The sequence below is a fragment of the Microtus pennsylvanicus genome, chromosome 13 (genome assembly GCF_037038515.1).
Source record: "Microtus pennsylvanicus isolate mMicPen1 chromosome 13, mMicPen1.hap1, whole genome shotgun sequence".
Classification (NCBI taxonomy): domain Eukaryota; kingdom Metazoa; phylum Chordata; class Mammalia; order Rodentia; family Cricetidae; genus Microtus; species Microtus pennsylvanicus.
The window spans coordinates 2598605-2615706 of NC_134591.1; the positions used below are offsets into that span (position 1 = coordinate 2598605).

At 52.9% G+C, this 17102-nt stretch overlaps 2 protein-coding genes across 3 annotated transcripts in view; one reads left to right on the forward strand and one right to left on the reverse strand.

Moving 5' to 3' along the window:
• The first annotated feature begins 1039 nt into the window (after positions 1-1039).
• Positions 1040-4004, forward strand: LOC142834178 (alpha-1-acid glycoprotein-like). Of its 2 annotated transcripts, none has more exons than XM_075946388.1 (5): positions 1040-1172; positions 1506-1648; positions 1799-1852; positions 2461-2568; positions 3831-4004. In XM_075946388.1, the coding sequence occupies exons 1-5, from the start codon at positions 1059-1061 to the stop codon at positions 3985-3987; spliced, it is 576 nt and encodes a 191-aa protein (XP_075802503.1). In that variant the 5' UTR covers positions 1040-1058; the 3' UTR covers positions 3988-4004. The 2 variants fall into 2 exon arrangements, with proteins under 2 accessions (XP_075802503.1, XP_075802504.1); XM_075946389.1 differs by lacking the exon at positions 3831-4004 and adding an exon at positions 2680-2840.
• Positions 4005-5124: 1120 nt separating this feature from the next.
• Akna (AT-hook transcription factor) overlaps positions 5125-17102 on the reverse strand; it is a 43542-nt gene continuing 31564 nt past the window's right edge. The window contains exons 14-22 of the mRNA XM_075944559.1: positions 16248-16465; positions 15407-15569; positions 12548-12724; positions 12242-12357; positions 11570-11716; positions 9435-9530; positions 8603-8719; positions 8291-8477; positions 5125-6193 (exon numbers count right to left, since the gene is read on the reverse strand). Of these exons, the coding sequence (XP_075800674.1) occupies positions 5956-6193; positions 8291-8477; positions 8603-8719; positions 9435-9530; positions 11570-11716; positions 12242-12357; positions 12548-12724; positions 15407-15569; positions 16248-16465 (1459 nt within the window). The 3' untranslated portion in view covers positions 5125-5955. The remainder of the gene's footprint in view (positions 6194-8290; positions 8478-8602; positions 8720-9434; positions 9531-11569; positions 11717-12241; positions 12358-12547; positions 12725-15406; positions 15570-16247; positions 16466-17102) is intronic.

Below are 17102 nucleotides of genomic sequence, written 5' to 3' on the forward strand. Positions count from 1 at the left end.
TGCTTTTTTCTGCTGGATGGTCGGGTGTTGTTCTGATGCTTGTCAAGGGGGTGGGGAGATACAATACAAAATGCCACAGATTAAAGAAAAGGGTCTCATGAAGTTAGAATATATAGTAAGTTATGTGTCATTAAAACTGTAACTCTGACTATGCTAAAATATAAAAATAATGGATGCCACAGGAAATAAAGAGAACAAATTGTAACCTGCTATAACACTTTTGTTGCTGAAGTTTTGAAACTGTGTAACCCAGGTTGGTCTCAAGCCCCCACCAACAGATCCCCTGCCCCAGTGGGCGTCGCCATGTGTGGCCATAGCAACACTTTCTGAGAGTGTTCATTCTTGTGAACTAAGAGCAAGCTACAGGCAGAAACTAGAACTGGATGCATGCTGGATGCTGGGCACAGCTCCTGGGTTGGGCAAGCACTACCATATCCTTGTCTGGTTGAGATACTGGGACGTTTGTTGGACTACATATTCCCCTCAGATCTACACCGGCCTTTGTTGGGTATTTGGTTGTCTTCAGGGGGCAGGGCTCCCCAGAAACATCACACTCATTTGAAATCTAACCACCCATCTTTGGCTTTGGCTCCCAACCTGGCCCCTTGAGTGTCTTCGGAGTTCATTCCCAACTCTGACCAGGAACTTCTTCATAGCACCTTGGGGGTTTGATTTGTGACTGGGGGTGTGTCTCACTCGTGCTCCATAAGATAAAAAATGGATGAGATTGCTGGCTGGGATCTATATTAACGATCTATGGCTGGTAACATGTTAGGTGTCCTCGGAATAGCTTTGTAGCCACCTTCACCGTGAATCACTCTGGCTTTTAGGAAATTGTAGGGCAGGAGTCTGGGTCAAGGCTGGCTGTGAGAACTGCACTTACAGACGGCTTGAGAGGACGTTTTGCGCAAGGTATTTCCCAGCACTGGCGGGATTGTGCCATATCCCCTCAGTCCCTGGCTGGACTCCTGAGCCGTGCCCACATCATGCTATAAAGGTCACTGGACCCTCCATCCACGAATTAGTTTTTCCTGGCTCTGGTGCCTCTCAGTGTTGGCATGGTGCTGCACGTGGTTCTTGTCATTTTGAGCCTCTTGCCACTGCTGGAGGCCCAGAACCCAGAACCTGCCAACATCACAGGCACAGCTATTACCAACGACACGCTGATCTGGGTGAGTGCCTGCCCAGGGCCTGGCTCTGTGCACTGTGCATAGCTACCTTTCCTCTGGCTTTTCTTTCCCAGTCTGCTCATCTCCAGGCTCCTTCCCTTGCCTCTGCCTGGGACTCTGGTGGCAATCTCCTGCCTCCACACTCAGAAGCTTTCCTCTGAAGTCTCTAGAAGGGACGAGAGCAGTAGAGGCCTGATTTTTGAGTTGCCTGTGTGATCCTGGCCCCGGGCTTCAGTTCCCCGATGTGTGGCTCAGGAGCCCTTTCTCGCCTGCCTCTCATCGCTGCTAACTGCCACACACCAAGGCCTGCTCACCTGTGTGCCTTTATCTTCTCAGCTCTCTGGCAAATGGTTTTACATCGGCGCCGCTCTACGCAACCCCAGCTTCAAACAGGAGGCTCAAAAGATACAGGCAGAATATTTTTGCTTTACCCCCAACTTGACAGATGACACTCTCCTGCTCCAGGAGTACCAGACCACGTGAGTCCTTGCAGCAGCTCCCCACCCAGCCCTGGCCTCCAGCCATCTTCAGGAACAGGGACAGCTGTCTTCTCTTCCTGCCCTTGAGCCCAGTGCTGGTCACATCTCCTGATCACCTTTCACTTTTGTTCTCTTTCTCTTTGCCTGTAGGGAGGACCGCTGTGTCTTTAACTCCAGCAAGCTGGAAGTCCAGAGAGAGAATGGGTGAGAGCCAGCACTCATGTGGAAGGATCTGCCTCTGGGGGGGGGGGGGCTAGGCCAGTTTAGGGGAGAGGGTGGCCAAGGCCCTGGATCCTATGGGCACAGAGAACAGTAGCTGGCCAGCAGAAACTGAGAGTTCATGCCGTGTGCTGGGCCCTGTTGGAAACACTTTATGTGAACTTGGCCCTTTCTGGGAGGGTATGGCAAGGATCAGAGGAGGAAACAGCACAGGGTAGTTATGTCATTCATTCTTTAAACAATCTTTCCCATTCTCTGTGAGCTCAGAGTGGGAACCCATGGGGTGGGCAGCCATGACTTCACCCACGCCTCCATGTCCCCAGGGACGGCCACACAAATGCTGATGGACCTGATCAGACACTGTGTAGCAGCCCCAAGGCTTTTATCCCTTGTGCCCCTCCTCTGTGTAATGGGGGTAGATAGTCACCATCTTTCCAAGGCCCCTGGTATTCCTCATCTCTGAAGAACAGCAGAAACTGGGCACACGGCAGCTCTGGGGAGCCCCAGGCCTTTGCCCACAGCTACTTGCTTCCCAGCCTTGGGAATGGAAACCTTGGCACCATTCCAGTGACTCGGAGCCTTTCCTCCTGCAGAGGGAGCAGAAGAACATGTTGCCCACCTGAAAGTGTTCATGAAACACAGGGGCTTCATGCTTGCGTTTGCCCCGGAAGACAAGAAAAACTGGGGACTGTCCTTATATGGTAGGCCCCTCGCCGCCCCGATCCCAAGCTCCCCAAGGTCCTGCCCTTGGTCCCCCACCCACATCCCACACCCTGCCTGGCCTCCCATGTCCTGACCTGTTCTCCCTGGAGCGAACAAGCCGGATACTGCCCCAGAGCTTCTTGAGGAATTCCTGAAAGCTGTCAAAAGTCTGGGCATGGATGAGTCAGAAATCATATATACGGGCTGGAAAAAAGGTAAATGAAGAGACTGGATCATACCACCCTGGACGTGGTCTCGTTCTCAGTGACCTAGAGGCTGTGGTAGCCCAGGGAGGCAGGTGTCCTGCTGTTAACAACTCTGTGGCCTGCAGTGGCAGCTGAGATTCACAGACACCATAGACAGGCAACGAGGCTGGGTGTATATGGGGTTAAGAAGGAGATCCTGGAAAGACTGGAGAGGATAAGGGGCAAGAGAAAGGGCAACCGAGGGTGCCAGGCTTTCCCCTGGCCTTCATTTTCACTACAAGTTGTGGTTGACGTCTTCTGTGGCACTCCAACTCCAGCAAGACTGATGGCTTCGGGCGTAGGCAGGGGTGGCCCAGAGTCTTGATGATCTCTTTAATCCTGGCTGAGGGAAAGGCTTCCTCAGCTTTGACGTTGTCACAGGATCAGCCAGAGAGCTTGTACGTAGTTTCAGAGAATCGTAGCTCTTTGTGATTCCACCTGAGCCCTACATGCCACCCCCAATGCCGCATTCCCAGGAGGAAACAATCATAGAATTGAGGTGTTTAACAGCTCACCACCCACCTCACAACCAGGGCATGGAAAGCGGTCACCCAGCCACCTGGGGCTCAGCTGCCTCATCTCACCACAGTGGGGCAAGTAGACTCAACCTGCACCTATAGTCAGGAGTACTCAGAAATGCTGGCTCCCATTTGGGGGACGCTGTGCTCCCACTCAATGGGCTGTACAAGCTGAGGCTCAGAGGGAAATGGCTTGAGCTACATACTCCAGAGAAGCCGTGGTAAATCTCGGTTCCAGCTGGCTGACACTACCCTGCCTTTCTGGTCAATCATTGTGATCATTTTTTTCCTTTAAAAAATGTATTTATAGCCAGTTGGTGGTGGCTCACACCTTTAATCCCAGCATTTGGGAGGCAGAGGCAGAGGCAGACGGATCTCTGTGAATTCAAGACCAGCCTGGTTACTCTGTAACTCTACAATCCTCCTGCCTCAGCACCTCCAGGTATGTGCCACCACAACTGGCTCAGTCTCTCTGCCCTCTTCTCTGCTGGCCCCTAGGATATGTGCAGTCAGCAGCAGAAGCAGCGTGAGCCAGAGAGAAAGAAGACAGAGGAGGGTCCCTAGGAAGGCCAGGCGTGGGTGGGCTCAGCTGTGTTCTGTTTTCATGCTCACCACGCCCACCCTGTGCATCTTGGTCCTTTCTCCACACCAATAAAGGCTTGGGAAAACATTCAATAACCATGTCTTTGCTTCATCCATCCATCCATCCATTCATTCACAAGAGGCCTGCCATGAGTAGAGTCTCAGCTAAGTCCAACAAGCCCCACCTGGGGGAATCTGAGAAGGCTTCCAGGAAGGGGCATCTGAGTCAGGCTACAAAGAGGTGAGAAAAACTGATGTTTTTGTAAGTGCCAATCCCAAGAGGGCACACTTGAAGACGGCAAGGCAGAAGACCACCAAGGATTCGGGGTGGGGAATCCAGGAATGTAATGCCCATTGTAAGGGTGCCACCCTAATCATTGAGGAGAGGTGGGCTGGGAGACAGGTGGGCTCGTGTGGATGCTGCCATGGGCATGGTATAAAAGTCCAAGGCAAGATGGCACGGTAGGTTCAGGTTAGGTCCGAGGGGTGGATGTCCCCAGGAGGAGTGCGCAGGATGCCCATATGGTCACACTGTGAGATGAGACAGCCGACAGCTGACAACTCTCTCACAATTATGACTCGAGTTTTGGGGGCTCAGTCCACTGGGTGGCAGACACAAGACGTGAGATAATCTTCACACTCAATGGATGTGCACTCATCCAGGAGATGTGCTGTGTGTGTCTGTGAGGACATTTCCAGAGAGGACCACTCAGCTTGAGCATGGGCAGCGCCATTTCTTGGGGAGGGGTCTCCACCTACACTCGGCCCTCTGGTGAGGTCATCTGTGCTGCCTGGATGACCAGTGTCTGCAGCCTCCTGACAGGGTGTCCCTCTCCACCCAGAACGGGACAGGCAGTGCACACAGACAGCTCTGTGGAGCCCCGCTCTGCCTGTCAGTACTGAGGGAAGAACGAGACTGCAGAACTGCACATGCATGCCCAGTGTCAAGGTGGGCACAGGCAGAGGGTGTTGCCCCATCTGGAAGGAGAATCTGGCCTGGGGCGTCTCTGGCTACTACAGCCTTGCTTTGCCTGCCTCTCTGGACTAACGGCAGGACGAAGGAATGCTCAGAGACAATAGAAGGGCAGGCAGATTGTTCCAGAAATCTATGCAGCAGGTACCTGGGGAGATCTTAGCTGGGTATCCGCTTCCCTGCCCCACCCTCATCTTTAAAAGCTGCAAACTTTCAGTGAAGACCACAGACACAAGTAGCTTTGGGAATTTCTTTTCCCTTTCTTAAGACCATTATTCATTTTCCTTCATTTGCTTTAATAACGAAAATAGATTTTTAAATGCCTCAAATATATAAACAATCTGTGAAAAACACACATTTCAGAAATGCTAAGATCACCCTGTTATGGGATGGGGAAAGGGGTGCTGGCCTGGTTTCTCAGCCTCAGCCAGGGCCTGGCAAGTCGCGGGAGGGTCTGAGGCTGGTGTCTGTTTCTGGCCCTACATGGGTAGCCTCTGCTTTGTGGGCTCATGGGGGAAACTTCTGTAATCACAGAAGATCTGGACACGTGTCACCGGAGGCCGCTATCCCAAGACATTCCACGGGTCCCCAAGTACTCTCTGTCCACAGGCTACTTAGGATGAACATCCCTAGCCAGGGTCTCCCTGCCTCAGCGTGGCGATTACAGGCAGGGACAGGAACACTGCAGCGACCCTAGGCTTTCCTTGTCCTCTCTGGCCTTCTGAGAAGGATCCAAGCTTAAGGTAGCTCCCCAGTGTAAAGACATTCTGTCCTGTAAGATCCACGTTGTTAGCTGTAGGTGGGCATGGGCAGAAGGGATGACAAGGAGTCTCAGAGGCTCTGCCTGGACAGAGGTAGCCTGATCACTACACCTGTTAGAGCTGGTCCCTGGATTTCCATCCACTACTGCCCAGGCTATTGTCTCTCCATTTTAAACATGCTTCGTGGAGCAGGCTGGTGGCGCTCCTGGGGAGGGGTCATGGCGTTTTCCAGCCATCAATGGCTCCAGGAGACTTGACTAGGGGACAACAGGGGTTGCCCGCCTCCTCGGTTGGAGTCTCCAGGGAGTCAGAAGAGACAAGAGCCTCGCAGGCTACTAGCGTGGCGCAGGTCCGCAGACAGCGACCGGCTCAGCTGCCGGGTGGTGGCGCGCACATTCTCAGCAGCCTGCGCGGCCTCGTTGAGTGCTGCCTGAAGCTCTTCCAGGTCATTCAGACCCAGGTGGACAGAGTGCCAGGTTCCCCGACGTCCCTGGGCAGGCGGGGAGGCTGACCGGGCTGAGGTAGGTGCTGGGGTTGCATAGTATCTGGGGAGAAGGAAGAAGAGCACGATTTAGCAAGAGCCTGCCAACGGCACGAGCTGTGGGTTGGAGGCCCAGCTGCACATCTGCTCGACAACCTGGTCTGTTTTTGCCCTCTGCATGGTCTATGTGGACAGGTAAAGGAGAATACGTGTGGCGGGTGCAACGCACAATTAGCTCACATCATCCTCTCACTTAGCAGTCATTTACAGACCACCCACCATGTGCTGCCCGTGTGTGCACCCTGGGGCTGCTACGGAATTCTACAAAAATTCGAGAACATTCTCTAATCTGCAGGTTGCAGGTACTGATGGAGAATGCTAAGCTGAATGACTGCGCTTCCTGGAGGTATCAGAACAGTTAACACTCCCTCTTTTTGAAGAATCTGGGCTCCCTATGGCTCCCATACTTTGAGCTCACGTGAGGACCAGCTTGGCCTGAGAGTTCCAAGCTTTCCCTGGCAGAAGCCAAAGGCTTTTGGACTACGTAGCCTCTGATGCGGGGCTGCGTACGGCCAGCAGGTGGCAGCACAGCACCGTTGCAATTTCTAGTTCAGCCATGGCGCATGCTCAGTCCTGCAGTCTGGCCCAAGAAGAATCCAGGGCGAGGTTTGCTCTAACTATACCTAACGCTCTAGGCTACTGGCTACTGGCCGCCCTTGATGCAGCACCTGCTTCCCAAACGTTCCTTCTTGAGGTCATCTTTATCATCTCAGAAGAACAAACAAGCCAGAGAGCTACAGTGATCTGTCCAGCTGCTGGCTACTGCATCCCCTCTTCTTGTGGCCACCATAGCCTCATGAGCTCTTCCCTAGGCCCAGACTGTAAAGATTTGCCTTGAGAACAGCAGAGAACCCTGAGGCTCCCAGAGGGCTGATAAATGCCACCAATCTCCCTGCCCAGGGACAGGAAACCTGGGCAGGTGTCCACACCATGCGAGTCAGGGCCTGGACATGAAGCAAGGCTGCCTGCTGGTGCCTTGGACTTCTGTCCCTCCTGGCATCAGCTGCCACAGAGACAGCTACCGTCTGTTACCCACAGAGGCAGACTGTCTATGAATAACATTGCATCCCAACTAACTCACTTTACGGTGGTGGAAACGGGCTGAGAAGTAGATGGTGACAGTTAAGCCTAGAAGGGGGTCTGGAGAGACGGCCGTGGAATCATTCAGTCTGCCATGGCATTTCCCAGAGTACAGAAAACACTCCACAGACATCCAGTGGAGTCTTGAGACATGCAGCCTTCATCCTCACAGAGCAGTACCTGGCAGAGTCAGCCCCCATTGAACAGATGGAGAAACTGAGGCTGACAGAAACAGTCCTCTGCCTTGGCCACAGCAGTGACGAGAGGGGAGAGTGGAAGGTATTCCTGCACAGTCATGCCTGACCCTGAAATGTTACCAGGCCACCATATCCACTCTTCCCTTCTTGGTAGCTGGCGTTCAATATCAAAACCATCTAGTTGGTGGTCCTTGCATGTCACAGGCATGGACAGGGCAATGTGGAGCAGCAGCCACAACCAAAAGGAGCCCAGTTAAATGCAGGGGATCCTGAATGTTACCCCAGAATAAAAAATGGCTTCAGACATAAATCAAAGATGCTGGAGGAAAGCCGCAGGCGTGGACTAATACTGAAGTGCTGGAGCTGATTCTCTGCAGTAACATGCATGTGTGAAGGGCCAGCAGAGCAGGCTATAGGAGGCACAGTGCGTGGGAGAAGTGGGGAAAGTCCACTCAAATCTTCTGTCTCCTAAATCTAAAAACCATCCCACCAATGAAAATCAGTCGAAAAAAAAGGGAGGAAAAAACCAAGAAATTATTCTTACCACTGCATAAAAATACAGGTTTACTCACTACATCACTAGGATTCTCGGTACCCAAAGTTGTGACTCCAAGAGACAGGGCCCTCTTGCCAGTCTGTTTTACCTCTGGGTCCCCAGCACCCTGTAGTCTGCCCCTAAGGGTGTGTTCAGCGAGTACAAGAATTTCAGGCTTGTGCCCCAATTTACAAGAAGGTGCCACCATGGCTCCCATCCCTCTGACGTGATGTAAGACTGGCTTTGCAGGTACTCGGGCAGGTTAAGGCAGCTGGAAGGGAAGACTCACACAGTGGGTGGTGGGTACGGCATGATGGGGGCTGAGGAGATGTAGGCCAAGGCTGGTGGGGTTGGGACTGAGGGTGCAGCAGCCAGGTACCAGAGTCCAGGGAGCGGTTGTACAGGTGAGCCCAACTGCCTGTTCTTCAGCTTGGGACTGGGGGTGGAAGATGCAGTTTTCCTTGGGGTGTCCTTCTCTGTAAGGGAAGGAAGGACACATAGAAATTGTGTGAGGTTATGGGCAGATGCAGCCGAGCCTATAGCGTTCCCGAGGTCTGACCAAGCCCAGGATTAAAGGAAGATACTGAGTGTGCATTCCTACTAGAGCGGGCTGAGCTGGGGCCATCTACTTCTGCAGTGGACCTGACTGTACCACACAGAGGACAGGGGAGGGCATCAGCCGTGGATGGTTCCGGTGGCTCTCTAGAGACAGCACTGCCTGGAAGGAAAGAGAGAGATGTCTGGAAAGGCTGGATGTCAGAGGACAACACAAACAGCGACCACGATGGTGTAAGTAGGCACCGGCCACAGGCTAGCAGCTCGGTGCTAGCTGCTCTGCCCATCTCCCTCCACAGCTGCCACAAGACAGTACTTTGCAAACGAAGTGCCATCTAATCTCATGCCCAGGCCCTCCAGATGATAAGCCCATTTTGCCTTTGAGATAGTCTTGATCCTCTCAGAACAATCATTGGAAACCAGGAAACCAGTGGGGGGTGAGGGGAATAGTCCACAGCAGGGTCATGGTGTTCATACAATGTAGATCCCTAGTGTTACCCCTGGCTGAGTATCAGACTTCTCCTCTTGCTCTCCAGACCAAGCTAGGCCAGTACACCCTCTGGAAACCTCCCACGCCCCTTCTTGTCATGCATCCCTGGTCTGTGTTTGCTCCGTTTTGTTGCTGGTTCCTTGGGTGCTGAGTGAGGGTGAATGAGTGCATGTGGTCTGTCCGGACAGCAAGTCATGTGGTGAGGGTCAGTGCTCTCAGTCAGAAAGACCCGAGTGAAAAGAATACTGGCTCTGTCACTTGTAAGTAAGTAGCCCTTGAGCAAGCTACTTAAGCTCTGAGCCTCTCTCTTTACAAAATGGCCCATGGCCAGCGCTAAGAAAATTTCCCAGTGGTCAGAGCCTCAACTGCCCAGAACGCTGTTTCTTACCTGTGCCCCGGGTCCTAACGGGTTGGCAATGGGGACAGGAGGCTGTGCCACTGCCCTTCAGGACAGCCTTGGGGGACAGAATGTGGTACTCCTGGCCTGGGGAAGAATCCAGAACGATTATGTCAACACCTGTGTGGACTTGGGTCCCCGTCTAATAATAGTCTCTTTCCTCTTCCCGCAGGTCTAACAGTCTCTTTCCTCTTCCCCCAGTTTTGTTAGTTGTCCTCTGCCTGACTCCTGTGCACACGTGAAGCAATACTGTAGATGTCCCCACTGTAAATGTGTGTGCACGTATGCACAGAACACAGACGTCTGTTTATTGCATGTGCATAGAACACGGATGTGTGTTTATTACCTGTGTGCACAAATGCAGACGTCTGTTTACTACATGTGTGCACAAATGTGCAGATGTCTGTTTACTATGTGTGTGCACAAATGCAGACGTCTGTTTACTACGTGTGTGCACAAATGTGCAGATGTCTGTTTACTATGTGTGTGCACAAATGTGCAGATGTCTGTTTACTACGTGTGTGCACAAATGTACAGATGTCTGTTTACTATGTGTGTGCACAAATGCAGACGTCTGTTTACTACGTGTGTGCACAAATGTGCAGATGTCTGTTTACTATGTGTGTGCACAAATGCAGACGTCTGTTTACTACGTGTGTGCACAAATGTGCAGATGTCTGTTTACTATGTGTGTGCACAAATGTGCAGATGTCTGTTTACTACGTGTGTGCACAAATGTACAGATGTCTGTTTACTACGTGTGTGCACAAATGCAGACGTCTGTTTACTACGTGTGTGCACAAATGCAGACGTCTGTTTACTACGTGTGTGCACAAATGCAGACGTCTGTTTACTACGTGTGTGCACAAATGTACAGATGTCTGTTTACTACGTGTGTGCACTTTTGCACAGAACACAGACACCTGTTTACTACGTGTATGCACAGAACACAGACACCTGTTTACTACGTGTGTGCGCAGAACACAGACACCTGTTTACTACGTGTATGCACAGAACACAGACACCTGTTTACTACGTGTGTGCACAGAACACAGACTCTGTTTACTACGTATGTGTACATATGCGCAGAACACAGACGTCTGTTTACTACATGTGCGCAGAACACAGATGTCTGTTACTACCGCCCTCTCCAAGCTCCTTGTTGCATCTCTTCTTCTAGAAGTAGCTGCCAGCTCTCGCCCTGTGGGAGTGATTAGCACACTCAGCAGAGGCAGGGCGTGGAAGCTGGTGAGACAGAAAGGTCGTGACTGGTGTCATGTGTTAGGAGTCGGCGTTGTCCCTTCAGTAGCATCTCTTTTAAATGGCTAGAAGAAGGGACATTCTAGAACCCATTCCTAGGACATTGGACAGAACAGGACTGTATTGGATGGCTATTGAAAAGTCCTTGACAGCACTGGAAAACTGGCTGCTCCCAGCATGGACTCAAACTCCTGAAATCACACTGGATGGAAGTGAATATGTTCTGAGTTCCCAGCCGGTTAGGGATATTTAATAAAAACCAAGGGCTGAAGCAGGAGAGATGACCTGTAAACAGGTAAAGTGCTTATAGCACAAACGGAAGACCAGATACAAGCTGGGTGGGTGCAGCCAGCTGTAATCCCAGTGCTGAGGAGGCTAGGGGCCGGGATACCCAGGACAAGCTGGGTGGGTGCAGCCAGCTGTAATCCCAGTGCTGAGGAGGCTAGGGGCCGGGATACCCAGGACAAGCTGGGTGGGTGCAGCCAGCTGTAATCCCAGTGCTGAGGAGGCTAGGGGCCGGGATACCCAGGACAAGCTGGGTGGGTGCAGCCAGCTGTAATCCCAGCACTGAGGAGGCTAGGGGCTGGGATTTCCAGGGCAAGCTGGCTCTCCAGACTAGCTGACTGGTGAGATTCAGGTTCAGTGAGAGATTTGCCTTAGAAAATAAAGTGGAGAGGGATGGAGGAAGACGGCAGACAGTGTCCTCTGGTCTCCACACATGTGAGGACACACATGCACATGTGGTCATGCACATATATGCTCATACACACAACACGTTTGCATGGGAACTAAACAAGCTAAAAATAAACCAAGGACCGAGGGCGGGGCTCCGTGGTTGACATGTGTCAAGCGTGCACAAGGCTCACCTGTGTATTGGCCCCGGAAGGAGACTCTTTCCTTCTGCCTCATGCTGCCGACTGATCTTGTCCCCTCCTGTGCAGCCTGGGGAGGCTCCTCAGAGCTCCTGCTCTTCTCAGATGACAACCCAGGGGACAGCGATTTAAATTCTGAGCCTGTGTGGAAAGGGAACTTCAGAAGGGGCAGGAGAGGGGCTGGAACTGCTTGAGGAGTGAGCATGCAAGGGCAGAGGTCAGTGGGGTGCTTGTGTTTGGGTCTTGGGTCTTCCCAAGGGTCCACACCTCCAGAATCTCAGCCTGGAGCTTTGTGGTTATCATGTGCCTGTGCAGCAAACACAGGAGGTGGTGCTCTCGTTTCTATATGGTTTATTGTCACTTTATCTGCTCAGAGCAGGTGACAAACTGGCCAGGGACAGGAACTGGAGTTGAACCCCAGTTTGAACTCCACAACAGCTCTCTGTCAGTGAGGGCTCTGCAGGCGTTAGTGACCCTCCTGAGGCTCCCTCCTGATGGTAGCTGCAGTCCATGGGGCTAGGACTAAAAATGTGCTTTGCCCAGAGCACAGCCCCAGCCCCAGACATACACAGATGACCTTGCCCAGACCTCTCCCGGTTCCCTGGTCACAGAGCCAATGCACTGACAGCGGTCCCCAGAAACCAGTCCCAGTCTCTGGTCACTTACTCAGGAACAGTCTGGGCACATCCCGAGGCACAGAGGAGGACCTGGCTCTCCGTCTTCCTGTCGGCCCACCTGGTTCTGTACCATTGGGCTCAGCAGACAACTTCTCTGTGGATTTACTAGTAACATGGAAAGAGAGATGACATCACTGGATGAGGCAGCCTCCACAGATGACCATGGCATAGCTGCACCTCCGCCATGAACTAAACAAATGTGGATGGAGCATGAGTGTCTGGGTCCATGCACCCAGAGAGGGCCAGAGGCGGGCTAACTCCATAGGAAACAGAGTAGCTGGGGGCGGTCTTCTACCTGCCATAGCGGGAGCCCCAGGAGGGAGAGGAATCCACCAGCTTGTCCTGGGTCTGGGCGGAGTGGTTGAAAGCAGAAGCTACAGGAGCCGGGTTGCCTGGGTGTGGCCGATGCAGGCTGTCCTCCAACTGTAGGCGGAGCCGGGACACCTCTGCCTGGAGATCCCTGATGGCCTGGCTGGACCGGTGAGGAGAGAGAGACAAGAACATCTGAGCCAGAACAGTTATTGTCCCCCAGTGATGCCTGAATGGGGTGGCTTTTGTTTTTGCACACATGAGATCAGATTGTACAGCCCAGTGACTCTGGAATGTCCCTTGCCACACACCTGACACTTCTCTGAGTTTATGGTTCACAAGCAAATCTGGGTGACCCACCTGTGAGGGTGACCCTCCTATCATGAAGGTCCAACTGCTCAAGACAAGACTAGATACAGAATAGGAAACATTGATGCCGGCTAGGTGGCACATCCCTGCAATCCCAGCACTCAGGAAACTGAGGCAGGAGGATTACCATGAGTTCAAGGCTAGCCTGGGACCCCAGCTCACAAACATCTGTCCTGCCTTGCTCAGGGTTGTCCATCCTTCCCTGCCTCCTCTCAGAAGCTGTAACTGTCTGAGCCGGGCTCTCTGATCCTTTTCCGCAGATACTCCTACTGTCCAAGGTTATTCCCAGCAGAAGACAGTCCGAGCATTTGCCTCCCTAACTCTGACCCAGGCAGGCAGAGTAAGCATCCCATGTCATAATTCCATATCCGTCAGATGCTGGGGAACATTCCTGAACTCAGACTTCAGGAGGGAGAGACAAGGGGGTTCCACAAGCGGGCTGGAAGATGACTGCAAGGCTGTCTTCTGGGCCCCCTGTGAGACCTCTAGACACAGGCCCATCTCCTGTCCAAAGACACAGCACAGCTCGAGGAAATAGTATTGCCTGTTCCGGCCTGCTAGGCTTCTCGTTAGCTAAACTCTCAGGGTCCTAAGGCCTTGCCAGTACAGCTAAGGACAAACCAACCCACACCCCAACACAGACCCCATGCACGGAGCACCCCTAGAGGCTGGGCTTGGCGTGGCCATCTTCCAGGCTGAGGCAGGCTCTGCATCCACTCTGTGGGTGATACCCAGGCTGGGGACTCCACTCAGGATCCCTGGACTCTTGAGTGAGTGTGTCCTGGTGCCAACTGCAGACACGATCTCTGTGGTGACTGCACAGGAAAGCTCGGGACCTCCCTCTGGCCATGTCCAACCAAGCTGTGTATGCACCGAACATGGGTCTCCTAGGTGATCCCCAGGGAGATGCTTGCTGGGGTTTCCAAGGCAAAACCCAGGGGCCATGGTGGCTGCAGGAGAGAGTGAGCTCCCAGCAACTGGTTAATCCTGGAACACAGAGCTTGGCTTCCTGGGCTGGAACCTGGAACACAGACTTGGGTGTTTTCTGGCTGGGTTTGTCGGGCTCTTGGGCTTCCTAACTTAACACTTCAGTTGCCCGACGTTCAGCGAGGACTGTGGTTCACTTTTGTCTGTAGATTCACTCCTGACCTCAGTCAAGCAGCCAGCAGAGCTTCAGGTCCTCCTTCCCCACACGCCCCAAGCCTTGTAGACCACCAATCCCCAGTGCGTGCCAGCACAGCAGCAGGCCACCAATGGCTCTTCTTAAAAATGCCCTCTTTCCCGAGTCCAGAGTCGCCTTCCAGTGAAGCATCCCTCTTGGCCTCTGCTGACCCCAGTAGCGGCCAGGGAACTTCCAGAGCACAACAGTGACAATGCCATTTCACCATCCTCAGGGCCAACACAGTCACCCAGCATTTGCGGGTGCTTCTTGCAAGCTAGTCACTGTATAAACTGCTGCCTGTAGTACTGAGGGCCTTGCAGGATCTAGGCCACCAGGCTCACCCGAACAGCTCCGACACACAGAGCATCTCGTCTCTTGTCATGGCCGTCTGGTTCTTGAGAGGGGACATCACCCTTGCCTCCCAGCACTTGGCCAGCAGTGCATGCTTCTAAGGCTGTAAGATGCTGAGTTTCCCAAAGCTGAGACCTGTCCAGTCCCTTGCTGTATCTCCAAGGCAGAGCACATTGTGAGCAAATGTATCACTCTCTGTCTGTCTGTCTCTCTGCACATGCGCGTGCACACACACATACACACACACACACATGCACACGCACACACACACACGCACACGCACATACACGCACACACACAAGCACACCACACACACACACGCGCACACAAGCACACACAGACCTTCGCTGAGGTCCAGGTAGACCGCGGGGGTGAGAAATTCAGTTCAGACTACGACACAGAACACCAGCTGCTGGGCAGGACTGTGCACAGGGCAGCACACATGACTGTACTGGCCAGGACAGCCTTGCGAGGTTCCCAGTGTGTTCCAAGAGTTAACAGAGGGTTTTCTATTTGATCAGGGAAGGATCTCAGCAGAAAACTTCTGAGAGAGGTGACAGACTTTCACATCTAACTCAGGCTTGTCTAGTACCCATAATCCTCCCAATTTCATCTCTCGGGTGTTGGAATTAGAGGGTATGGCCCCCATGCCTTGCTCAAATCTAATCTGGAATACAGATACTGTACAGCAGGGCTAGTGTGTGTGTGTGTGTGGGGGGGGGTGGCCTTAGAGTCAGAAAGGTGCACCTGTCAATCATTTTCTATTGGATGGACAAGAGTCCTTGAAGTCAATACCACTGAGGTTCCATAAATCAACTCTGAGCTAGGAGGCAAGACCTGGACACACCTGGACTCAGCAAAGGCCCCTTGGATGTGTAAGGCAGGTAGGTGCACTGCCACGGCCAGCATCCTCCTCACTTTTCATCCCACAGAGGTGGAATTGTCCGGACTGTGCCCACTTACTCGCGCTCTGTCCTGGTGAGGAGGAGGTTGGCAGTGCTCTCGGCTGCTCCGTGGGGCACAGAAGCAGCTGTGGGGGCTGGGGCAGAGGCTGGGCTGGTTGCCCCACTACGAAGTTGCTGTTTGGAAATCTGCTTCTGTCTCTTGAACTCAGACCTGGGAAGTCCTAAGAGAGGCAGAGAGGCCATCATGAGCTGCAGAGTTAGGCCTGGGAGCTTCAGCTGAAGAAGAGAGGGTGTGTGTGTGTGTGTGTGTGTGTGTGTGTATGTGTGTGTTGCTCACTAGTGCATGCTGGTGTCCTTGGAGCACAGAGGTGTCATATTCCTCTGTGACTGGAGGTGGAGGCAGGTGGAGGTGCTGGGAATCGAACCCAGTTCTTCTACAAGAGCAGTAAGTGCTTTTAACCACTTAGCCATCCTCCCAGTCCCTGTGTGTTGTTTTGTTTTGTTTTGTTTCTGAGGCAGATCTCTCCCTGCCCTGGGGCTGCCAATTTGCCTGGACTAGCAGGCCTGAGGGCCACTGTAATCTCCCCACCTTTGCCTCCCTAGCACTGGGATTACCAACTCTCATGTTCACTTGGGTTTTTTGGGATCAAACTCAGGTCTTCATGCCTACAATGCATGCACTTTACCAACTGGGCTATCTCTCCCGCCCCCTTATGTGTGATCTTTAATCTTCCTGTGGTGAAACTCCATAGTATTTTTCAGTCTAAAGTGCAGTACAAGACTATGTTTGATGCTTCGATTCGTAGTTTGGTCATTCACAGCTGCAGCCTACCCAGGCTGCCCAGGCCGCAGCCTACCCAGGCTCCCCAGCCCGCAGCCTACCCAGGCTCCCCACTCACGCATCTTAGCCGCGGGTGCTTGTTCCTGCTGGTAGCTGTGTGCTCCTTGCTGGAGAGAGCTGTTCAGGCTGGAGATATGCCGCTGGGTTCGGCTTCTGGGTGTGCCAGGCTCAGTCTCTGGGGATCTTCGGGGAACCATAGAACCCCTGGCCTTGAAACGGGAGGCTCCATCACCAGGCACAGAGGCAGTGAGGTGCTGGGCTGATGTCCCTGGAGTGCTAGAGGCCAGGGAAACACTAAGGTTAAACAGAGAGGCCTCAGGCCATGGTACCCAAGCTGCTCTGTACTGAAGTGTGAACTCAGCCTTAGAGCTTCTTTCTCCAGGGTCTCAGTATGTCTGGGGCATCCTTGTTCTTACATTTGATTACAGTGCACCCAGCAGCCGTATAGGGAAGAAGCAAAGTACTGTTCATCTTGTCAATTCTAGTCCCTCTTCATGAGCACACCTGAGCGGTCAAACGGGCCTCCAGGTGGCCAGTGCCTGACTCTGGGGAGCACCAGTCTCCATGGTAAACTGCACCACTGCTTCTTCCTGAAGATGTCCTCACCTCTGCTTCCCCTTGAGTCCATCCTGGTCTCTGCACCTGCCACCCAGATGCCCTTCTGCTCATGGCTTCTGTTTTCTCACTACCCTCCCTGAAATCCCAGCTTCTCACTCCATTTACTCCTGAACTCGCTTGGTAAAAATCTCTCCCAACAGCTACTAACGGACTCTTGTTCCTGGAGCCTCTCTTCCCCTCTGTCAGTAGGTCAGGAACAGGGACCATCATTGGGGTTGAAGTGACACCTGTTTCTGGGCCACCACAGACACTTGGATTTTCAAGATGTCTTAGGCTTGTGAAGATGGTGGGTTAG

Excerpts from the sequence above, each read along its gene's own strand:
- LOC142834178 (XM_075946388.1), top strand. The coding sequence starts at position 1,059 with ATGGTGCTGCACGTGGTTCTTGTCATTTTGAGCCTCTTGCCACTGCTG. Across the intron at positions 1,173-1,505 it reads CCAACGACACGCTGATCTGG|CTCTCTGGCAAATGGTTTTA; the intron begins GTGAGTGCCTGC and ends TTATCTTCTCAG. Across the intron at positions 2,569-3,830 it reads CTGGGGACTGTCCTTATATG|GATATGTGCAGTCAGCAGCA; the intron begins GTAGGCCCCTCG and ends GCTGGCCCCTAG.